Raw genomic sequence first — 25,160 nt, 5'->3', positions numbered from 1 at the left:
AAGCACATCGCAGTTATCACCTGAAAATAGAGAAGTAGATTTGCAGAAAGCATCGTACCGCCCGTGAAGAAGTATTTAGCAATCCAATCCTCTTCATTTATATCCTAAATAACACGGGGCCATAAAATTGTCCGTAATACAATATATACAGTATATCATCGGTTTATCAAGAAATCTACCTCATAAACTTGAGAATGAAAGGCATTGGATCAACCGAAAATCAAGCAATGGCCCGTGCCATGAAGTGATAACAGGATGGAATTTTCCACATAAAAATCCAAATCAACACGTACCTCCAAGTGATAGGCAAAAACTTTATGGCAAAAATAATGAACAAAGAGGAGACCATCCTTTTTCATCCATCCTGATATTTTTTTGAGAAGGTCCTTGTAGTTCTTCATATGCTGCTGGGGTAAAAATAAACAAAGTTCTTTACCACGTTACAATGTGTATGAGAAAAATGGAACTATATCGGGAAATCAGTCATCTCAAACATCTCAACGGAAAATATCCTATCATATTGAGCTTCCATTTCAAATGTGCTGATATCTGCAACTATGATGTTGACATTATGCAGTTGAAGATCCCTAAAACCACATTTCGAATTTTCGATTGTTAATGGAAAATAACTCACTCAAAAGATGTCAAACCCAATGATCATGTCAAATAATTAACAAATCTTAAAAGAAAATTCAAATTATCGAGTAACTCAAAACTAAGTTGATGGGTGACGATAACTTTAATATTATATCATCTCCTCACTTATGGACTTGAAATATATAGAAGACCCAACACAATGTTTGCACAAAGAACCTCCTAGACTCCAGTACCATATTAATTACCGATTGGCCCAAAAACTTAAGTTGATAAAGTAATTTAATATTATATCCTCTAAATTACCTGCACTGCTCCTCAATGTAACCTTTCTGCGTGGTTGAATTGCAAATTCCTGTTACCCTACAGTTCGTATAATTCTGGACAACGTACAATAAGAGCGATCCCCAGCCACATCCAATATCAAGAACAGTGTGGCCATCCTTCAGTTGTGATCTATCGCAATACATTTGTAGCATTGCCTCTTCGGCATCTTCCAAGGTACTTGACTTGTCATTGAAATAGCAACAGCTGCAACAGCATATCATTTGAAAGGTTATTAAAGTGATAAAGTTCAGGAAACTTGAAGCTTGGTATATCACGTAAGACATATTTGGGTCTCTTTTTCTTGTCTTTTGTCCTAATACTCGCGGGGATTTACCTAGAAATCTCTACAATACACTCTAGATGCTACTATTGTTTTGTTATCTGTTACTTGTATATGGGGATTGACTTCACAAATCACAATTACACTGATTTATCCAGCTTATATACATAACTACAAGCTCGTCTATTGTATCAATCTACGAAAGAACATTCACATTGAGGAACATAAAACATCTTTAATAGGTACTAAAATTTATCGGTCTCGCAGAAACAAGTAATCAAAATATCATGTGTGCATATCTTTGTAAATTCACATCCATAGTATGGAAACGTGTATACAATTATCAGTGGTGTGAAGAAAGAGAGTAATTTCTTTGTATCATAATCACTTGGTAAGAATTCCTAAGAATTTCACTACCTGTATTTGAGATGCTTCCCTAAAATCAACATGAAGAAGGATGTTGGTAGTTCGTAATGTTGAGCATTTGGCCGATCAGTCTTAATAGCTATGGGCATTTCCCTTAAAGCTGCAGAAAAAAGCACAATTATTTCCTCCTATCTTACTCGATCAGTTCAATAATCTTTGAGACTTGAAGTAGAACATAGCTATTTACGGTCCCTCGATCATTTTCCGAACGAACGCCCTCATTTAATAATTTATCCTCGTCAAACGACTGTAATACAGAGAAAGAGAAAAATATGAGGCGTTACATAGTACAAAGTGGAGCAAATCGGAGAGTTGGAGTTGAGAGGAAGGCTTGTAGCCGGAGCGAAGACGATTGGCGATTAACAAGCGGATGAACCTTCGAATGACGGCGTCCGGCAACAAATTTCGCTCGAGCGAAGCCATTGCCATCTGCACGGCGGTGTTGTAGGGCATCCGCAATATCTCTGCTATCATCTTCCTCACTGATCAAAATCAAGGTTCTTCTTCTGCGGATTATGGCGGTAAACAAATAACAATTTGTCCATTTTGTATTTATAATTTGAGAAATTGCATCAGGTAGTTTTTTTTTTAATATATACCTGGAATCGTATATGATTAAATAAACAAATATGTACATAGTATTTCTTAGCAATTTTTTTTCTTATTCCAACCACGGGGACGGCCCCGTGGGCCCTGCCCCGTTAAATAAATATGTATATAGTATTTCTTAGAATTTTTTTTCTTATTCCAACCCGTTCCAGCTCCATTCTCCGTCCCCGATTAACTTTTACATATTCTATCTAATGTTATGTTATTATTATTATTATATAAATATTATATTTAAATTTCAAATTTGATTATTTATTGGAAAACATAATGAATATGTTTAAATTTAGATTATATATGTAAATAATTTGATTTATATTTATTTTTTTTCAACTAAAAAAATTAATTATTTTTAAGCCAAAATTTGGATAATTTATTTTTAAATTCAAATTGTCATATAAAAATAACCATAATAAACAATTTAATGATAAAGTTAATTATTTAATTAAAATTTGTTCACATTAGTGATTTAAATTAATTAGTTTTTTACAAAAGAAAAAAAAAAGTAATGGGAAAAATTCGGGAACCCGATCCCCGCGAATTCTTTGCGCGGAATCCCCGGCTCGATCCTAGTGGAAAATTTCACGAGAATGAGGAATGAAATGGGGAGCAGGGACGGGGATGGGGAATGGCATCCCAGCCCCGCCCCGTGGACATCTCTACTCACAATATGTATTTTAGAAATCTTCGACGTGCGGAATTCTCTCAACATTCAACTTTCTGCAACAACCAGCCCTAGAATCATACTCAATATTTGATTTCTTTCCCTCCCGTGTTTACAATTGGTTTCAATTAAGAATCTCAGTCAATCCTCGTTTTGATTTTGAATTTCTCAAGTTTGTTTTCAAAATTTTGAGGTTTTGATTTCTAATTTCTCAGCCGATTTGTGGAGTTTTTTTTTTAAAAACAAACCTGACCTTTTGAATACTCTGATGAGAGTCATTACTCATAATTACACATTTACGTTCAAAACATTTTTACCATTAAGGAAAATAAATTTCATTAAAATAATAAAGACAGTTTTCCAAAATAAATAACAAATAAGTAAAGCGTTTGTTCGGGGCCCCTCAAATAATGAAGAAAAAATAACTTAAATAAAATATTGACTAACATCGAGTTTCAAATCAAAATTTTAAATAGCTTGAAAACGTAAACTGAGCGGGAGCGATTTACATGTCTCATATGGCACGGTCATAGGTCTCTCTCGTCACCGCTGGTCTATTCCTATCAAAAACATAAATTAAGAAAGGTTGAGTATAAAATACTCAATAAGTGATCCCATTACCGGGATCAGACTATGCATCTACGAGCAGAGAATTATGGGCCCGTGGCTCAAACAACTATGATGATGAAAAGAAACCAAATGACTGTCTTGCCTTGACTCGCATGTCTAGTAGCCTGATGGCATACCATCAAAACCTGGAAAAATAACATGAACGTGAACCTGGAAAAATAACATGAACGTGAATCTGTCGATTCACGCATGTTTAGTGGCCCATAGGTACATCGTCAAACATGAAACTAGACTCGTAGGTCCACTTACCTCAAATTAAGTCAAGGACAGTTATCTCGACAACCAACTCCAACAATTTACTTGAACTAATACCAACGAAAGGATCAAACGATCGTAAACCCTGCTAGAAAGCACGCCACTAATCTTCAAACTTTGAATAGTAAATGTTCAAAAACTCGTTTCCCTTGTTAAACCGTGATCAGAAACGCTCCCAAACTTCAATCTAAAAGCGAAACGTAAAGGATATCAACCAAATTAAGCTAAAAGCTAATGGGTGGTCAAGAACCTCTCAGAATTCTAAAACTTACCCAAAATATCAACGACAATGGCATTAGCGGCGATAGCAACCATAGATAGGTAGTGGGTGTTGCTTTAGACTAGCGGCTGGTAGGGAGAGTCTTGGAGGGTTTGCGAGAGTGAGAGAAGGGGAATTTCTAACTTTATAGATTTTATTTAGCAGTGATTACGAACAAACTAGAGCTATAAACAACGATCCAACCGTTCAAAATGAAACTCTATATGTCCAATATGTCTCGAACAGAACAGACTGACCAAATTTGAGTACGATCCAACGGTTCAAACTCGGAAAATCGATAATTTTGTGTAAGCTGTCGCTGAAAAATCGAATTGCTTTTTTTTTTTGTCTCTTTTTACCCTCATTTAATTTCGAAAAAATCTCAATTATTTTATTTTATTTTTCAAATTTTGAAAAGATAAATAAAATATTTTACCATAATATCTCGAAAATCTCCAAAGATTTTATTAAATTAATAAATCAACTTTTCAAGCTTCAAAACCAAAATTAAATGGTATAAGATCCATCAATTTGATTTCCAAATTAAATCCTTCCAAATATTTTCAAGATAATCAGTTCGAATATCTAATCAATTAAATTCAATTTAACCAATAAAAGTTTTTCAATTATTTCAATTAAATTCCAATTTTTCAAATAAAAGGAAAATTTAAACTCAATAATTTTAGATAATCAACTTAAATTTTACTGAAATTCGAAATGTTACACAATATCTCAACTTTCTCATGTTGTAATTTTTTGTTTGATTTTTTTTTTTTTTTTTTTTTTTNTGAAGAAGATGAGGAAGATGAGATTTAGGGTTTTTTGTTATCTTCTTTTAATAAATAATAATTATTATGATGATAATAATAAGAATAAGAATACTAATATTAATATTAGTAATAAACTGAAAAATATATATATACACACTCATATGTTTGTGTTTCAAACATTTAAAATTTAATTCTCATTTATATGTTTCTTTTTAGATTCAACAAGTCATTTTTACATGTTTATATATGAAAAATTGAAAACATCGAAAATATAAAGAAAAAAAGAGACCAAATTAATTTATAACAATATGTATAAAATAATATAAATATACATATATATTTAGATACAATTGAATTTGTAACAAACATATAAACAAATCAAAAGTTAGTTGGATAAAATCAAATTTGATAATAAAAAATAAATTCAAATATAAATTGGAGAGAAAAAACAATAAGTTTTTATTTATTTGGATTAATAAAAAATCCAATAAGTAGTTAGATAAAATCTAATTTGATAATAAATTATAAATTCAAATATAACTCGGGAGAAAAATTAGGAAGGGAGTTCCGTTTATTTACAATTACACTCTATTCATAATTCCATTTTCATAAGTTTCAACAATAACATTATATTTATAACTCCATCAACCACAAAAACCTATGAAAAAATCTAATTAGGCACAACAAAACTAGCAAGATTGCAAGAGTGAATACTTATTTGTTTTTCAAAAAGATAAATTAATGATATAATAATATAATAAGATGATAGAGAAAAATGTGGAAGAGATTGATTTATTTTAAATCAATTCGTGAAGTGGTTATCAAAATCTACTTTTTATATTAAAAATAAATTTCAATTTCAAAAGAGAGAAAAATGAGGAAGAGATTGGTTTATTTTAAATCAAATCCTAATTGTAAAGTTATAGTAAAAACAGTAGTTTGTTAAAGAAACCACAAAAAAACCTAAATCGATGAAAGCAAAAACAATATAGAGATTTTAATAAAAATATATAGATAAAAGAAGTTTTTAATAATATATGGATATTTCAAATATAAATTTGATAGAAAAATCTGGATATTGAGATAAATTCGAAATGTAGTTAAATAGAATCTAAAATAATAATAAAATATATAAATTATTTCAAAATTAAGAGGACGGTTGTCATTGACAAATATAAAAAATTACCCGGTACATATAACCTTGTTTTCTATTTTGGAATTACCTAGTATTTGTAGTTTCATCGACAATAACATCTACAAGGCAAAGGCAAATCAGGGATTTAAAAATTTGTGGTCATGTGGCATCCATATGAGTTGCCATAGTTTTCTGAACCTACCTCTAGAGGATTTGTGTCTAGCTATAATTATCATGCCTTGAAGATTGTTGATATTGGACTATCAAGTTGAAGTTCCATGATAATACAGTTCACGTGATTCAACAAGTGTGACATGTAGAAGGCCTAAAAAAGAACTTGCTCTCAGGCAGTTTTGTCATTTTTCAGAATGAAACATCAAATTCTGCCATACAATCCAATTCTCCAAGAAAGAAATGGACCCAATTTTAATTCAAAATTAGCAAAAATGACCAACTCAACACCAATTTAAAAATTAAAATTAAAATCGTCAAAAACTAAAAATCAAACCGACAATAGACTGAACCAAATAAAAACCAATCCATTAATTTGGTTATTTACTAGACATCGATTTGTATCTCTTCCTTATTAAATTAATTGGTTCGGTTGATTCTTGGTTGACCATAAAACCAACAAAACCGAACCGATTATCACCCTTACAAAACCAAAGGGCAACAAACACAACTTTTGCATAAAGCCACGCCCCAAACACACTCTTTCGCCCAAGAAGTTGAAAATTACGAATTGTGAACTCTACTCCTTGTTTAGCCCAAAGAGGTTGTAGGTCGCATTACTGTAAAACATCAATTTTATATCTTATCTACTTAAATCGTGAGCCCTAAAAATTCACAACTGCGTTATCAGATAATTGTACTCGAAGAAGGAATAGGAGAAAAAGTAGACCACTCTAAAAAATATATCATTACAGTTGCATATGGGATAACTTGAACCATACATACTCTCAAACACACTAGGTTCCATACTCTTCATTTCCTAACTTACAACAGCGCATATGTTTCCTCTTCTACAAATCGCACAACTTTTTCCTTCAAATAAATTCATTGTCAAGGTGTATTTCCCTTAAATAGAATATTATTAAATTATATAAAATTATTTAGTTAATTAATTTAAAATAATTATGAAATAAAATTTTTAAATTATTCTAGAAGTAATAAGAAAACATGGTGATGCTTAACTAATTATTGTGATTTTTTAAAATTCATTTAAATTAATAACGATAGTTAATAATAAAGACTAAAAGTAAGTATTTAGTAAAAAGAAAAAAATCAAATTTAAACCTAAAAACTGAAGTAAAATTCAAAACTCAAAGATAAATTGTAATTCCAATTTGAAACATAAGAACTAAATAAAAACTAGATCTAAAACTTATGAAATAAAAATATACTTCTCTCTATTTGTTATCACGTGAGAGTGGAGTGAGATTTATCCTTCAAAGTTCAAATGTCAAAGCTAGTTAAGCTACACTCGATACTCGAGTTGATGTTTTGATTCCCTTTGCTACTAACATCAAAAGAGAAAATAATAGTAGTAAAAGATGTATACAATTGTTTTTGCACAAACAACTCTATTGAATTGAAATTAGTGCAAACAATTCATCACCAAATTACCTACAAAGTTTTGGTAAAATGCCACGTGGTCCCAACAATCTGACTAACGTAACAAATATCATCATCCATACACTGCGCTAATATAAATATTGTAATAAACAGGAAATATTGGATCATATCGCTTCACCAAATTAATAGTTCAAGGAAGAAATAAAATCCAAAACCATAAAAATCGCACCTTCTTCTATGGACGCTTAGATTATAGGAGCTATTTGTTGCTTGCTATCATTTCTTCTTGAACAGGAAATGGCTAACCATCCATTCTTCTCCATTGTTGTACCCAAACAACTCAGCCACTGCAATAAAGAATGTTCTCCAATAAACAGTCCACTTTACAGCCGAGTCCTTGCCATAAGTAGCTGCCATGATTGGTTTTATTGAATCCGCATTCTTGTCCATTCTTTTGAGCCACTCTTCACTGCAACGGAATGTGTTAAATATTGTTTTTATCTCACATTTCTAAAATATAAAAACAAATCTGGCATGGAGACTTCAACATTTAGTTTAAAAGATATTTTGTTCTTTAAATGTGTGCACGATTACATAGTACATACATTAGAATCGTTAAAATAGTTCAGCATTACCTTGTTTGAGAATAGTGTTTGCCATTCACAAGCCAATGGTCTACAATCGAAACATCATCCTGTGTGTAACAAGCAAAATTATACAACTCAAGTCAAGTTTCTTGTGGTTTTACCATAAAGTTCTTAGTTGGTCATAATCATCAAGTTGGAGTGTAAAAAATGATGAAATAGTTCTCAGTAATAATAGCAAAAGTGAGTATAGATTCTTACACAGATGATCTATTTGTACACTTTGGCCATCCTTACATGATAGTTAGGCAGTTATAACTTGAGATGTATGAGTACTTAGCAATAGCGTTGTAGTATAACACACTAAAAAGAGAGAGTTCTACATTAACTTCTCATAAAATAGACTTTATTTCATTTTATGGGACCCACATGCACAATCTCTCTACAACAATCTTTGCCAACATCTTAGGTACATCACATGCGCATTTTTAAGTTCCATAACTTTGATTTGTAAAGACTTTTCTATTACTGTATTTTTTATTTTGTAACAATTGAGCTCATAAATTTTATTATATAATAATTTAGTCTTTATACTTTGAAATTTGTAATGATTTAGTCCTTATTATAGAAACTAGTGTTAAAGTTTAATGAAATTTATTGCATAAATAAACTAATAAACTAACGGAGACTCAATATTTTTACAAAATACAAAATGTACATCATAAAACAATAAAAACTGACGTCTAATTTTGATGATTTTTTATATTGGGGACTAAATTGTTAGATACTAAAGTTCAAGAACTAAATTATTACAAAATTGAAAATACAAGAACTAAATAGTAAAAAACTAGAGTTCAAGGACTAAATTGTTGTTTTCATAAAAATTTAGAAAGCAAAAATGTTTTTTAACCTATGTTCTTTTACTTTAATCCATGAAAGTGTGGTTTCTTCAACAACCACCACCAGGAGGAGGAGGGGAAAAAATTCATCTAACAGGGACTGTAAATAAGAGATTATAGTTCTAATGGAAGGAGGCCTATCACCTGGAAATAGAGAAGTACATTTGCGGAAGGCATTGTACCACCTTCGAAGAAGTATCTAGTAATCCAATCATCTTCATTTACATCCTGAATAATTGGGCCATAAAATGGTTAGCAATACATAATATTTTCTGTTTATCAAGAAGCCTACCATATAAAACGTGAGCAGCATTGAATCCTGCCAGTAATGAAGGACTCTAGCCATATAGAAATATGAGACCTCATATATATATATATATATATATACACACACACACATATAAAGCTGAATCAAGCCTACCTCAAAGTGGTAGGCAAAAACCTTATGGCAAAAATGATGAACAAAAAGGAGACTATCCTGTTTCATCCAAACTGATATTTTCTTGAGAAGATCCTTGTAGTTCTTCATATGCTGCTCGGGTAAAAATTGATAAAGTTTTATACTACGTTGCAATTCAGGTAAGAAAAATGAAACTACTACAGGAAATTAGTTACTTCAAACATTTCAATGGAAAATATTCTGTCATATTCAGCTTCCATTTCAAATGTGCTAATGTCTGCAACTATGATGTTGACATTATGCAGTTGAAGATCCCTGAAACCATATATTAATTATTAGCTGTTAATTTATGCTGCATCTAATATGGAAAAGAACTTAAAAGATACTGTACCCAACTTCATGTTGAGTAATTAACAAATCTGAAATCAAATTCAAAGCACATGGAGGAAAGCTAATTACTGGCACTGATCCTCAATATAAGCTTTCTGCGTGGTTGAATTGCAAATTCCTGTTACCCTGCAATTCTTATACTTTTGGGCAATGTACAATGAGAGTGACCCCCAGCCACATCCAACATCAAGAACTGTGTGACCATCCTTCAGTTGTGACCTTTCGCAATACATTTGTAGCATTGCATCCTCAGCATCCTCCAAAGTACTTGACTTGTCATTGAAATAGCAACAACTGCAGCAATAGATCATGCAAGGGGCTATTACGTTGTTTATATTAAGAGAATTTGAAGCTATTTTTCTTGTTTCTCTGCAGTTCTGGCTTGGAATGACCTGCAAAGCTCTATCTATAACATGAACTAGAGGTTTTTCCAATGGAAAAACCAAGCGTTTCAATGAAAAGATTAAAGAATTCGAAAGCGCCTACAAGAGGCCCCAATCAAGCTAAGTCAACTATGGCGGCGCTCTCTAAATGCCTACTTTTAAGAGGGCAAGACTTCACAAATCACAATAACATTCATCCTCTGCTCATATACATAACTACAAGATCAGATTTCAAATCAATCTACGATATAACATCTATTGTAAGACATACATGACATAATAAACATGTACCGCTACAACTACAGTACATCTATACATCAGACAAATAATTAATTCAAAAATTCATGTCCATATTAAATCAAATGAAAAGATGTATGAGATGTATGAGACTATCAGTGGCGTGAAATAGAAAGTAGATTATTCTAATAGGTTTGTAAGAATTTCCAAGTATTTCACTACCTGTACTTGAGATTTTTACCCAAAACCAACTTGAAGAAGGAGGTCGGTACTTCATAGTGTTGAGCTTTTGGCTTATCAGTCTTGATTGCTATGGGCATTTCCTTTAAAGCTGCAGAACGAGGCAGAATCAATCGCCATGAACGACATAATTAGTATCTCTACATAAATTACAGAGAGAGAACGAGATGAGGAGTCACAGTGTACGAAATGGAGCAATTCGGAGAGTTGAAGTTGAGAGGAAGGCTTGTAACCGGAGCGAAGACGAGAGGCGAGTAACAAGCGGGTNTTTTTTTTTTTTTTGGAATTCTCAGATTCGTTAGATGAATTCCAACCTTTAGTTTGATCGATTCTTAGTTATTTCTGTCTTATAAGTCTACTGTTTTCCCTGTTTGTGATTTATTTTTTCACAAACAGAGAAGAATAATATTGTGTCTTATTTTATAATTGCTATCTAATTGTCATCTAATTTCTATTTGATAATACATAATTTGTGTTTTTTTATCGGATTAACATATGTTTTTTTTATCTAATTTCTATTTACTAATTGTCTATCTTTTGTGTTATTTACTAATATATCAATGTAAGTTATATCATTGTGTTTGTTAACTTTCGGATGGCAATCAAATAATACAATGGAATGATGTCTTATTTCTATCAAACTACCAGTTTGAGTTATATATATATATATATATATATATATATTACAATATTTTGTAGTTATGGTTAAACTTTCAATAGTTGTTTTCCATAGTGGTCAATGGGATGATAGACAATGATATGTAGGCTACAAAACTGGTGTTTTGGTTGAGGGAGCGATGCCTTTTTAGTCTTTTGTTAACTTCATACCGAAGGAATTTCAACTTTATTCATCTATTGAACTTTCAATTTTATTGAATTTAGGTAGTGTTGGGGTTCAACATGTTGTTAATATTTTTTAAGATGATGATGTATGATGGATTTTTACTATGATTAAGGATGAATTTATGAAATATCTTTTAGTTGCTCATGTTGTGAATACACTTTTAGAGGTTTTAGCTGCTTCTCATTCTTTTGCAATTAAGGTTGATTTTAAAGGTGAATTAGAAGTTTTTATAGATTCTCATATTAACAATATGTGTTCTGCTTTGTTTTTGAATGAGAATGATTTGTTTGTTGAAGTCGTTTCAGTTCATTAGAGAATACTTTTGCATTTAGAACTTTGAGGTCAAATTCAAAATCTGTTGAGTTGAAATGTACTCAAGATGGTTGCCAATGACTTGTTAGAGCATCACGTTAAAAAAGTAGTGAATCAAAGTATATTATTTAACATAATTGCTCTTTGATGGTTCGTGCTTCTCACAAGCAGACATCTTCACGGTTTATTAATCATTATATGGCTGAAAATTTTAGATATAGCTATGATCATTCAACACCGAATGCGAATGAATTATGAGGTTGTTAGTTATTATAAAGCTTGGAGGGCAAAAGAATTCATTATGAAGATGTTGAAAGAAGATGTTGATGATTTTTATGCCTTAATTCCCAAGGTTTTTTTTTTTAGGTTAAAAGAAATGAATCCATGTTTGTTTTTTCTGTTTACTTTGTCATTTATCAATTTTATAGCAACTAGTTAGTATTAGTTTATTGATATACCTATTAATTAGTATATCAGTGAACAACTTGTACATGCACCTAAATACTAAGTTCTTTATTTTTTTCTCCTTTCTTTTGTAGAGTAATTTACTGAATATGAATTAGATTCAGATGGCCCTTTTAAATATTGCTTCGTGGCTATGGGGTCATTAGTTGAATATTGGAATATTGTAGACCGAATATTTATGTTGATGGGACATTAATTTGTCGAAACGTTATTGACTATCTCAACGATGGACGATGATAGTAATATTTTATTTCTTGCTTTCAGTATAGTAGATTCAGAAAATGATGCCTCTTGGATGTGGTTTTTTGAGAAGTTAAAAGTTTTTTTCGGAGATCGAGAGAGATTAATTATTGTTTTTGATAAGCATATAAGCATTTCGAAAATTGTTTTAAATGTGTTTCCATTGATTCAGTGTTGTATTTGCATGGAACATCTCTGGAACAATATAAAGCTTTCATTCAAAGATTCTATAATAAAAAATGTTTTCACGATTGCAAAATCATGTACAATATATAAGCAATCAGTAGACAATCAAGGGACTCAACATCATTCAACCACAAAACAGGTAAACAAGATGAGCCTCCTCTAGATAAGCCTTTGTTAATATTTTACCAAACCATGGGTACTAAATTCTAATTATAAATTAGAGACTAGTTTCTAACTTTCACCAAATCATGGAGATAGAATTTACAATTTAAATTAGATATATATTTGAGTCTATATAACACTGGTTCCACCATGTACAAGGAAAACTAAAACAACAATACTTGCTCACTTTATTTCAAACTCAACCCCAGTTTGTTCAAAATAAACAAAAATGAATTCAATTAGGCATCAATTCATTACAATCAAATAATATAATGGGGTACCGATTCTCATGTTTCACTCATCAAAGAATAAATACATGTAAATGGGAGAGTATATTTGTTTAGAGTCAAAATCATTTCAACTTCCTTTGAACCATTTTATTTTTCTATATTTTTAGTCCCATCAGTTTGTGGATTAAAAATAATTAAGGGAAAAGAAAATAATTAAGGGAAAAGAAGACAGTCGCATAGTATAATCACATCCAACTCCATTCAAACTTAATACAAATATATATCTTAAATTAACTCAATTACAAGTAAGATAACTACGAAGGAAGGAAAAACAATTCATTGTCGACAATGCATGTAGGAAATCGAAGGACTATTTGGAAAAAAACATATATCTTAATTTAATTTCATTTCCAGCTAATACAATTTAAATGCATGTAAGAAAGGAGAAGAATGAAGTTTATGGTAGAAATTTAAAAATCTAAAAATCGCACCTCATTCATCTTTGCAACTTGAAGCAAGAACAATGACCCTAAGCAAGAAAATTGGAAGAGGAAGAAACCGGAGGCGAATGAAGAAGTAATCGTAGGAGAACGAAAAAGAAATCGAAGAAGAATCTGTTGAAGAAGAAGGAATCGGTTACAGCAAACCCTAATGTTTTGTGAGGGCGAAGGAAGCTAGGCGCAAAGAGATTTTCAATCGTGGGAGTATTTTCGACTTTTGCTTATTAATCCATTAGTGAAATTGTGTTGGACTTATACATTTTGTCATTTTTGGAAAATCCATATGATTGAGACTATGGACCTAATTTTAGTAACTTTTTTTACATGGTTGCAACTGGGTCTTATAATTTTCCCCATTTTCTTCGGTCTATCAAAATCAAAACTATACATGTGTATTTGTTACTTGTTAGGAAAAAATATCAAATAAAAAAGATGGAGAAATTATCTTTTAGTCTTAAGTTTTCATGAACATGTGCATTTGGTCATGAGTTTTCAAGATTTAACTTTTTTAGTTGTTAAGAATGTGTACTTTAGTCTCTGAGGGCCCGTTTGAAAATGTTATCGTTTCTTATTTATATTTCTCATTTTTTAAGAAATTGACTTGCTTGATAACCGTTTTTGTTTCTTATTTCTAAAATTTGAAAAACGTTTATAAATATATTAGACAATATTTGAAAAACTACAACCTTGTTTTATTTCTATTTTATTACCTCATATGATTCAAAAACTAGTCTTGGTAAGATGGTGAGTAGACACGCCCGAGTATCAAATGACAGCAGTATCTTGGGTTAAAATCCCAGGTTGAACGATCTTACTCTCTTTTTTTTTTCTTTTTTTTTTTTTTTTTCGAGTTTTTATATTTCTTTATCATCTATATTAATTTTACTATATTTTCTTCTTTATTTCTTTCTTTTATTTTTATTTATTTTCTTTATTAATTTTTTTATATTTATATGTTAATTTGATTTTGAATTTTCCAATAGATTTATATACTATTTCGATTTTCAAAATTCAAAGTTTGCATATTTAAATATTTTTTAATTTTCAGTTTTAAATTTTGCAATATGTTTGTTTATATATTATTTTAAACTTAAACTCTTTATTTTTAGTACATATAAAACCGTTTAGAATTTTATGATATATAAATTTTGTTTAGTAAAAAATTCATTTAGGTTCACTTTAATATTTTATAATTATGATAGTTATATAAGAATATAATTTAGTTGGATTTGAGTCGACATCATTTTAAACAATAACTTGAGTAACAAATAACATTGCAACTTAAATTTTAGCAACATATGAATCGTAAAAAGAGTTGTAATATTATTATTAATTTTGTATTGAGATTTGTGTATATTTGATAATGTACATATTTAATAATTTTTTTTTATATTTTAATACATGTTATATATCTTTTATTTTACTTACTTAACTAATATTTAAACTATAAGATAAGAGAAAATGTAATTGAAAAAAATATAAGTAACGAAAAACAAGAAACGATTGTCAAACAAGTTTCTATTTTTATTTTATTTTTTTCCAAGAAACAAGAAATATAAATAGTTGCTAAATATATTCATATTTCTTGTTCTTAGAAAATAAAAAACGAGAAACTAGAAACAGAAAATGAGAAACGGGAAACGAAAACATTATCAAATAGGTCCTGAATTTTCAAATTTTACTTTTTTAATCTTTTATTTTTTAAAAATATGTTCAATAATTGATGTAGTTTATTTTAATGCTTAGGTGTAGCCTAGACTACATTCATAAATGTCTATGCATCTCCTTCGATCACAAAAGAAAAAAAAAATACCACGTGATGACTTATAATTGAGCATCTTGATGAAACACACAAAAATTACTACATCCCCATATGCACCTAATTATTTTTTTATTTTTTTAATATTTTGAATTGTAAAAATAATTTTAAAAAATTATAAATTCTCTCTAAAATTGTTTTTAAACTTATTTCTTCTAAATCAAAAGGTCATATAGTTATTTAAGATAATAAAATAAGTACTCCAATGACATTTTAAACATGTTCTTAAAAATTTGGTTAAAATTCAAATTTAATCCTTATACTTTTAAATACATACTTTAGATAAATCTTAAAAATAGTTGATGCTCTTGCTTAGTTGTTTTTTCTAAATTAGATTTTTACAAGCACTCCCTTAGTAATTTAAAAAAAATATACCCACAATATTTTTATTCACGAAAAACATCATTACTATTTTAATCAAAACTAATTTTGATTGATGGTTGAAATTACGATAACTACATTTAAATTACTAAAGACGGCATAGACTAAAATAAAACCTATCCTAGAATATATAGATCAAAATTATAATTTAAATATGACTAAATTTTTTGGATAAAAAAACTACATTTTCACGAACATGATTCACTTTTGATTTTTATCTTTTTATGTAAATACTTAAGGATCCGTTTAGTAACTATTTCATTTTTTGCTTTTAAAAATGAAGTCTATTCCCCCTCTCCATTTCTTACAATTACGTGGACATGGCTTAAGTAGAATGATTAAGTTCTTAACCAAATTTCAACGAAAAACATGACTTTAAAAATTATTTTTTTAATTTTCAAATTTTGATTTTTTTTCTTTAAACAGTTGATAAAAAGTAGATAATAAAAGGATAAATAGTGTTTATATGTATGGTTTTCAAAAAATAAAAAATAAATAAATAAATAAGAAAATCAAAACGGTCCTAAATTAACTTAGAATCTTCAATGTATGCAATAATATCGATAACCATTTTGAACAACAAAGTCAAATGAATTAAACATATCATTTATTGTGATATACATTTAGTTTTCTTCTATGGACGCTTAGATTATAGGAGCTATTTGTTGCTTGCTATCATTTCTTCTTGAACAGGAAATGGCTAACCATCCATTCTTCTCCATTGTTGTACCCAAACAACTCAGCCACTGCAATAAAGAATGTTCTCCAATAAACAGTCCACTTTACAGCCGAGTCCTTGCCATAAGTAGCTGCCATGATTGGTTTTATTGAATCCGCATTCTTGTCCATTCTTTTGAGCCACTCTTCACTGCAACGGAATGTGTTAAATATTGTTTTTATCTCACATTTCTAAAATATAAAAACAAATCTGGCATGGAGACTTCAACATTTAGTTTAAAAGATATTTTGTTCTTTAAATGTGTGCACGATTACATAGTACATACATTAGAATCGTTAAAATAGTTCAGCATTACCTTGTTTGAGAATAGTGTTTGCCATTCACAAGCCAATGGTCTACAATCGAAACATCATCCTGTGTGTAACAAGCAAAATTATACAACTCAAGTCAAGTTTCTTGTGGTTTTACCATAAAGTTCTTAGTTGGTCATAATCATCAAGTTGGAGTGTAAAAAATGATGAAATAGTTCTCAGTAATAATAGCAAAAGTGAGTATAGATTCTTACACAGATGATCTATTTGTACACTTTGGCCATCCTTACATGATAGTTAGGCAGTTATAACTTGAGATGTATGAGTACTTAGCAATAGCGTTGTAGTATAACACACTAAAAAGAGAGAGTTCTACATTAACTTCTCATAAAATAGACTTTATTTCATTTTATGGGACCCACATGCACAATCTCTCTACAACAATCTTTGCCAACATCTTAGGTACATCACATGCGCATTTTTAAGTTCCATAACTTTGATTTGTAAAGACTTTTCTATTACTGTATTTTTTATTTTGTAACAATTGAGCTCATAAATTTTATTATATAATAATTTAGTCTTTATACTTTGAAATTTGTAATGATTTAGTCCTTATTATAGAAACTAGTGTTAAAGTTTAATGAAATTTATTGCATAAATAAACTAATAAACTAACGGAGACTCAATATTTTTACAAAATACAAAATGTACATCATAAAACAATAAAAACTGACGTCTAATTTTGATGATTTTTTATATTGGGGACTAAATTGTTAGATACTAAAGTTCAAGAACTAAATTATTACAAAATTGAAAATACAAGAACTAAATAGTAAAAAACTAGAGTTCAAGGACTAAATTGTTGTTTTCATAAAAATTTAGAAAGCAAAAATGTTTTTTAACCTATGTTCTTTTACTTTAATCCATGAAAGTGTGGTTTCTTCAACAACCACCACCAGGAGGAGGAGGGGAAAAAATTCATCTAACAGGGACTGTAAATAAGAGATTATAGTTCTAATGGAAGGAGGCCTATCACCTGGAAATAGAGAAGTACATTTGCGGAAGGCATTGTACCACCTTCGAAGAAGTATCTAGTAATCCAATCATCTTCATTTACATCCTGAATAATTGGGCCATAAAATGGTTAGCAATACATAATATTTTCTGTTTATCAAGAAGCCTACCATATAAAACGTGAGCAGCATTGAATCCTGCCAGTAATGAAGGACTCTAGCCATATAGAAATATGAGACCTCATATATATATATATATATATATACACACACACACATATAAAGCTGAATCAAGCCTACCTCAAAGTGGTAGGCAAAAACCTTATGGCAAAAATGATGAACAAAAAGGAGACTATCCTGTTTCATCCAAACTGATATTTTCTTGAGAAGATCCTTGTAGTTCTTCATATGCTGCTCGGGTAAAAATTGATAAAGTTTTATACTACGTTGCAATTCAGGTAAGAAAAATGAAACTACTACAGGAAATTAGTTACTTCAAACATTTCAATGGAAAATATTCTGTCATATTCAGCTTCCATTTCAAATGTGCTAATGTCTGCAACTATGATGTTGACATTATGCAGTTGAAGATCCCTGAAACCATATATTAATTATTAGCTGTTAATTTATGCTGCATCTAATATGGAAAAGAACTTAAAAGATACTGTACCCAACTTCATGTTGAGTAATTAACAAATCTGAAATCAAATTCAAAGCACATGGAGGAAAGCTAATTACTGGCACTGATCCTCAATATAAGCTTTCTGCGTGGTTGAATTGCAAATTCCTGTTACCCTGCAATTCTTATACTTTTGGGCAATGTACAATGAGAGTGACCCCCAGCCACATCCAACATCAAGAACTGTGTGACCATCCTTCAGTTGTGACCTTTCGCAATACATTTGTAGCATTGCATCCTCAGCATCCTCCAAAGTACTTGACTTGTCATTGAAATAGCAACAACTGCAGCAATAGATCATGCAAGGGGCTATTACGTTGTTTATATTAAGAGAATTTGAAGCTATTTTTCTTGTTTCTCTGCAGTTCTGGCTTGGAATGACCTGCAAAGCTCTATCTATAACATGAACTAGAGGTTTTTCCAATGGAAAAACCAAGCGTTTCAATGAAAAGATTAAAGAATTCGAAAGCGCCTACAAGAGGCCCCAATCAAGCTAAGTCAACTATGGCGGCGCTCTCTAAATGCCTACTTTTAAGAGGGCAAGACTTCACAAATCACAATAACATTCATCCTCTGCTCATATACATAACTACAAGATCAGATTTCAAATCAATCTACGATATAACATCTATTGTAAGACATACATGACATAATAAACATGTACCGCTACAACTACAGTACATCTATACATCAGACAAATAATTAATTCAAAAATTCATGTCCATATTAAATCAAATGAAAAGATGTATGAGATGTATGAGACTATCAGTGGCGTGAAATAGAAAGTAGATTATTCTAATAGGTTTGTAAGAATTTCCAAGTATTTCACTACCTGTACTTGAGATTTTTACCCAAAACCAACTTGAAGAAGGAGGTCGGTACTTCATAGTGTTGAGCTTTTGGCTTATCAGTCTTGATTGCTATGGGCATTTCCTTTAAAGCTGCAGAACGAGGCAGAATCAATCGCCATGAACGACATAATTAGTATCTCTACATAAATTACAGAGAGAGAACGAGATGAGGAGTCACAGTGTACGAAATGGAGCAATTCGGAGAGTTGAAGTTGAGAGGAAGGCTTGTAACCGGAGCGAAGACGAGAGGCGAGTAACAAGCGGGTGAACCTTCTTACGACAGCGTCCGGCAACAAATTCCGTTCGAGAGAAGCCAATGCAAGACGGACAGTGACGTCGTAGGGCATCTGAATAAGCTCCGCCATTTCTGTGTGGCTCCAATATTACGCCAAAAATTCTACCCTTAAATTCTTTGCTCGCCGTTCTATAAACCACCGTTTTATCTTGTCCTGTGTGAGGAAAACTTAAGNATATATATATATATATATACACACACACACATATAAAGCTGAATCAAGCCTACCTCAAAGTGGTAGGCAAAAACCTTATGGCAAAAATGATGAACAAAAAGGAGACTATCCTGTTTCATCCAAACTGATATTTTCTTGAGAAGATCCTTGTAGTTCTTCATATGCTGCTCGGGTAAAAATTGATAAAGTTTTATACTACGTTGCAATTCAGGTAAGAAAAATGAAACTACTACAGGAAATTAGTTACTTCAAACATTTCAATGGAAAATATTCTGTCATATTCAGCTTCCATTTCAAATGTGCTAATGTCTGCAACTATGATGTTGACATTATGCAGTTGAAGATCCCTGAAACCATATATTAATTATTAGCTGTTAATTTATGCTGCATCTAATATGGAAAAGAACTTAAAAGATACTGTACCCAACTTCATGTTGAGTAATTAACAAATCTGAAATCAAATTCAAAGCACATGGAGGAAAGCTAATTACTGGCACTGATCCTCAATATAAGCTTTCTGCGTGGTTGAATTGCAAATTCCTGTTACCCTGCAATTCTTATACTTTTGGGCAATGTACAATGAGAGTGACCCCCAGCCACATCCAACATCAAGAACTGTGTGACCATCCTTCAGTTGTGACCTTTCGCAATACATTTGTAGCATTGCATCCTCAGCATCCTCCAAAGTACTTGACTTGTCATTGAAATAGCAACAACTGCAGCAATAGATCATGCAAGGGGCTATTACGTTGTTTATATTAAGAGAATTTGAAGCTATTTTTCTTGTTTCTCTGCAGTTCTGGCTTGGAATGACCTGCAAAGCTCTATCTATAACATGAACTAGAGGTTTTTCCAATGGAAAAACCAAGCGTTTCAATGAAAAGATTAAAGAATTCGAAAGCGCCTACAAGAGGCCCCAATCAAGCTAAGTCAACTATGGCGGCGCTCTCTAAATGCCTACTTTTAAGAGGGCAAGACTTCACAAATCACAATAACATTCATCCTCTGCTCATATACATAACTACAAGATCAGATTTCAAATCAATCTACGATATAACATCTATTGTAAGACATACATGACATAATAAACATGTACCGCTACAACTACAGTACATCTATACATCAGACAAATAATTAATTCAAAAATTCATGTCCATATTAAATCAAATGAAAAGATGTATGAGATGTATGAGACTATCAGTGGCGTGAAATAGAAAGTAGATTATTCTAATAGGTTTGTAAGAATTTCCAAGTATTTCACTACCTGTACTTGAGATTTTTACCCAAAACCAACTTGAAGAAGGAGGTCGGTACTTCATAGTGTTGAGCTTTTGGCTTATCAGTCTTGATTGCTATGGGCATTTCCTTTAAAGCTGCAGAACGAGGCAGAATCAATCGCCATGAACGACATAATTAGTATCTCTACATAAATTACAGAGAGAGAACGAGATGAGGAGTCACAGTGTACGAAATGGAGCAATTCGGAGAGTTGAAGTTGAGAGGAAGGCTTGTAACCGGAGCGAAGACGAGAGGCGAGTAACAAGCGGGTGAACCTTCTTACGACAGCGTCCGGCAACAAATTCCGTTCGAGAGAAGCCAATGCAAGACGGACAGTGACGTCGTAGGGCATCTGAATAAGCTCCGCCATTTCTGTGTGGCTCCAATATTACGCCAAAAATTCTACCCTTAAATTCTTTGCTCGCCGTTCTATAAACCACCGTTTTATCTTGTCCTGTGTGAGGAAAACTTAAGGCAGGCTGGGCTGTTTTGAAGCAGCAACGTGGCCAATAACATTGTTCCACGTTTTATTTAATTTTTTTAACAAAAAAAAAAAATCAACCGATTTGCTTCTTTCTCGAAACTTCGTGAATTTACAGAAACGTAACCTTCACGATCCCAGTCATGGCGTCTTCTCCATCATCCCATCGGCGTCATTACCAGCGTTTAACCGGTTGTTTCGTCTGTTCCACCGGCGTCCGTCAGTTTATAGTTCGTTAATCTCTATTTCTGTTGGGCTGAGGCGGTTCTTGAGTTACGAGTTATGGCGTTTCAGTTCACGCAAATTACGAAGTTAAAAGAAAAAGTAAATAATTATGAAACCAGCAAAACAGAAGCAAATACCTAGGGTTTTCTCGGACCTTTTATATTAATATGGTTGTTTTTAAAACTTATTAGGGAAATAAGGTTATTTTTAAAATTATTAGAGAAATATTGTTATTTTGGGAGATGAGACTAGAAGTCGAGGGTTGAGGATTTGATTAATGTAGAGGTCGAATGTTGAGAACTCAACAAACAAAGAAAAACTTGGAAACAATATTTATTTTAGGGTTAACCTTCGACAAGGAACGCTAATTTTTTTTATGAGGATCTCGCTCTAGAAGGAAATCCCGCTAATTTTGTGATGAGAATCTCGCTCTAGAAGGGAATCTCGCTAGAAATGTGGGCTGAATCTCGCTGGTAAGGTGAGCATTGCTAGGAAGACAGTTTGTTAAAGAAATGCTTGATCTCGCTCATGAGGATCTCGTTCATGAGGTGGATCTCGCTCATGAGGGTAAATTCACTCACGACATGCAGTTTGAGGTCCTATCACCATGTTGCCCCTGCTCCGATTCTCTTGCGCGATTTCTACATGCATTGACCGACTGCATGCATGCTCCCTCTGCCCGCCACTGATCCGATTCCCCTGCTCCGATTCCCTACATGCATTGACGCATGCATGCCCTTCTGCCATAGCCTTAATGCTTCTTTAACCACCCCAAACTCGTGGGTCGAGTGTTGAACACTCGACCTACATCCTTTAAAACCTCATTCCTCTTCAATTTTGCTCACTCACTCCTTCGAAATTTTTGCTCCCTCTTCATTTTTGCTCACTCACTCCCATCGATGGCTCAACTGCCCTTGATTTTGGCTTCATTCCTCTCCCCTTGATTTGCTCCACTTGCCCCCCACTCCTTCCGAAAATAGCTTTGGAAATCCATCTTCTCTCTCCTATTTCCTTTTCCATTTTCTCTTCTTGTTTATTTTCGTTTAATACACATTATTCTCAACAAACCTATATTGGGTTCATTACTCTAACTTAAAATTTTTATTTTTTAAGGAATAATTATTACATTTTATTTGTGTTATTATTATTTTTTTATAGTGTCTAATTTTAATTTTTTATAGTTGTTGTCAGATAACATAAATACAGGAAAAAATGACGTGAACGTTCGGTCACTTTGAAGCGAGAAGGGAATAAAAAGATAACTACCGTCGAATCTGTGAGTTGAACTTATGATATTTGAAAAGGTTTTAATTTATTCTTATGATATCTTATTTTATTTAAGTATAACTTTTATTGTTATTAGTGTTAAAATGTTTAGTTTAATCTGTATGTTTAAGAAGTTGATATTTTTTTATAGTTAATATAAAATTATTTGTGATAGTTAACAAGTGTAGTATAAGTGTTCAAAAAGTTTAATATAGTTTTTAAAAATTTAGTTATTCATATGGAAAATTATTGGTTGTTATGTATTATTGTGATAAGTTGATATTTTTCTAGTTATTAATTTGAAAATATAGTTTTTAAATAGTTTAAAAGTTTAATTATAATTTAATTTTTTATTTGTTATTAAATTGGAAAAAATAGTTTTAAAAATTTACCTCATTTTAATTTTAAAAGTTTAATTTGTTGTTATTTAAAAAATATATAAAAAGGTTTAATTTAAATTGTTATGTTTTAAAAATTGATTATCATAAAACTTAAAAATATATGTTTATAAACTAAAAAATTTAATATTTTTTATATACATTTCTTATTAAAAAAGTTATAATTCAAAAAATGATGTTATGTCTTTTTTTTTTTTTTTTTTTTTTTTTTAGGAAATGGCAGGCAAATACTTGATTTTTGTTGTTTCAAATTGTAAATATGATTGATGGTATTGATTGGAGTGAGTATGACCAACCACCAAGTGGGAGTTTACCATAAATGTGAGCAGTGGAATTGTATTTGAACAATTCATTGAAATGGTTGGGATGTTACTTAGTGTAGATATGGGAACAAATCAGATAGAAATAATATATAGACATCCTAATCTAGAACCATCAGGATCAATAAGGTTTATGTCATTCCCTATTTCGAATGCACAAGCTATGAACTTGATGTTCTCAATGGCAATGTCACTGTCAAATCTAGTGCATTTGTATGTAAATGTATATAGGATGTGGATCCTGATACATCATTTAATCAGTTTGAAGATCCAACTCAATTTATATCCGGAGTCAGTTGCATCATCATGTGATAATGAAGATATGGCGGCTAACAACCTATACAAAGACTTCAGAACAGAAACGAATGACGAATTTGAAGAGTTAGATTTCGATGGTCGTGAACATTAGATGCTTTTAGATACATTCAATGATTTGGATATGAATGTCCTAGATAGCATTCGGGAACATGACCCAATTGTAGCCCCTGTGGATGTTGACAATACTCAATTGTATAAAGGGATGATTTGTCAAGATAAGGAAATGCTACAACACGCGGTTAAATGTTTTGCAATAAAGTATCACGCACCATATGAGGTTGTTGAATCTATACCGACGATTTGGACAATTCGGTGTAAGAAGTGGGAGGAAGGTTGCAAGTAGAGACTTCGTGCAATAAAGAAAAAATCACATGGATTGTTCGAGATCACTAAGTATGATAAGCAACATACATATTTTTATTCAAAACTAAGTCAAAGTCACGTGCAATTGGATTCATCAATGATTGCACTGGAGTTCTGTGACGCCGTAAGAGAAAAATAATCTATCAGTGTGGCACAACTGCAGTCCGACATCAAATCAAAGTTTGGATATCATGTTCCTTACCATAGGGTGTGGGAGGGAAAAAGAAAAGCGTTGGCTAAAGTGTTCGGTGATTAGGATGAGTCTTACAAATTGTTGCCTAGGTGGTTATATATGGATAAGCAGACCAATCCCGGAACACATGTAGAGTGGAGGGTTAAAGAAACGATTACTGAAGGCCATGTTATCCTAACTTCTGTATTTTGAGCATTTGGTCCTTGTATAGAAGCTTTTAATAAATGTCGGTCGATAATCCAGATAGATGATACACACTTGTGCGGCAAATATAGAGGAAAACTGTTGATTGCTACATCAATTGACTCGAACGGCCATCTTCTTCCACTTGCGTTTGTCGTTGCTGATGAAGAGTCCCAGACTCATGGGGATGGTTCCTGAAACACCTAAGAGAAATTGTAACATACGAAGAGGTGTGTTTAATTTCAGATCGACATGCTGGTATAATCGCAGCAGTGAACAACCTAACAAATGGTTGGACGGGACCGAAATGTCACCATCGTTTCTGCTTACGACATATCG

At 31.6% G+C, this 25,160-nt stretch overlaps 4 protein-coding genes across 7 annotated transcripts in view; all 4 read right to left on the bottom strand.

Annotated features, from left to right (window-relative positions):
• The window catches only part of LOC120084925 ((S)-coclaurine N-methyltransferase-like), a 12,277-nt gene extending 10,059 nt beyond the window's left edge, over positions 1-2,218 (bottom strand). Inside the window, exons 1-6 of the mRNA XM_039040734.1 lie at positions 1,912-2,218; positions 1,619-1,727; positions 901-1,125; positions 488-587; positions 294-407; positions 21-104 (exon numbers count right to left, since the gene is read on the bottom strand). Of these exons, the coding sequence (XP_038896662.1) occupies positions 21-104; positions 294-407; positions 488-587; positions 901-1,125; positions 1,619-1,727; positions 1,912-2,101 (822 nt within the window). The 5' untranslated portion in view covers positions 2,102-2,218. The remainder of the gene's footprint in view (positions 1-20; positions 105-293; positions 408-487; positions 588-900; positions 1,126-1,618; positions 1,728-1,911) is intronic.
• A 5,362-nt stretch (positions 2,219-7,580) lies between these two features.
• LOC120085913 ((S)-coclaurine N-methyltransferase-like) lies at positions 7,581-10,924 on the bottom strand. Its single transcript, XM_039042225.1, has 8 exons — positions 10,834-10,924; positions 10,637-10,745; positions 9,864-10,088; positions 9,620-9,719; positions 9,426-9,536; positions 9,149-9,232; positions 8,157-8,215; positions 7,581-7,990 (listed from the first exon to the last, which is right to left on the bottom strand). Exons 2-8 carry the CDS (start codon positions 10,732-10,734, stop codon positions 7,798-7,800), a joined length of 870 nt encoding a protein of 289 aa, XP_038898153.1. The 5' UTR covers positions 10,735-10,745; positions 10,834-10,924; the 3' UTR covers positions 7,581-7,797.
• LOC120085912 ((S)-coclaurine N-methyltransferase-like) lies at positions 7,581-21,479 on the bottom strand. 3 transcript variants are annotated; one of them, XM_039042223.1, is made up of 9 exons: positions 19,505-19,800; positions 19,308-19,416; positions 18,535-18,759; positions 18,291-18,390; positions 18,097-18,207; positions 17,820-17,903; positions 16,828-16,886; positions 16,442-16,661; positions 7,581-7,770 (listed from the first exon to the last, which is right to left on the bottom strand). In XM_039042223.1, exons 1-8 carry the CDS (start codon positions 19,689-19,691, stop codon positions 16,469-16,471), a joined length of 1,068 nt encoding a protein of 355 aa, XP_038898151.1. In that variant the 5' UTR covers positions 19,692-19,800; the 3' UTR covers positions 7,581-7,770; positions 16,442-16,468. The 3 variants fall into 3 exon arrangements, with proteins under 3 accessions (XP_038898151.1, XP_038898152.1, XP_038898150.1); XM_039042224.1 differs by lacking the exons at positions 7,581-7,770; positions 18,097-18,207; positions 18,291-18,390; ... (1 more) ...; positions 19,308-19,416; positions 19,505-19,800 and adding exons at positions 19,850-19,960; positions 20,044-20,143; positions 20,288-20,512; positions 21,061-21,169; positions 21,258-21,479 and having other exon boundaries at positions 16,322-16,661; XM_039042222.1 differs by lacking the exon at positions 7,581-7,770 and having other exon boundaries at positions 16,322-16,661.
• Positions 21,396-25,160, bottom strand: part of LOC120085910 ((S)-coclaurine N-methyltransferase-like) — a 43,887-nt gene continuing 40,122 nt past the window's right edge. The window contains exon 10 of one of the 2 annotated variants that reach the window (XM_039042216.1): positions 21,396-21,528. The gene's annotated coding sequence lies outside the window, so the exon portion shown is untranslated. The remainder of the gene's footprint in view (positions 21,529-25,160) is intronic. The other variant, XR_005484074.1, reaches the window with a different exon arrangement.

This window comes from Benincasa hispida, chromosome 9 (assembly GCF_009727055.1).
Source record: "Benincasa hispida cultivar B227 chromosome 9, ASM972705v1, whole genome shotgun sequence".
Taxonomy (NCBI): domain Eukaryota; kingdom Viridiplantae; phylum Streptophyta; class Magnoliopsida; order Cucurbitales; family Cucurbitaceae; genus Benincasa; species Benincasa hispida.
This window is presented reverse-complemented; position numbering and strand designations above follow the sequence as displayed.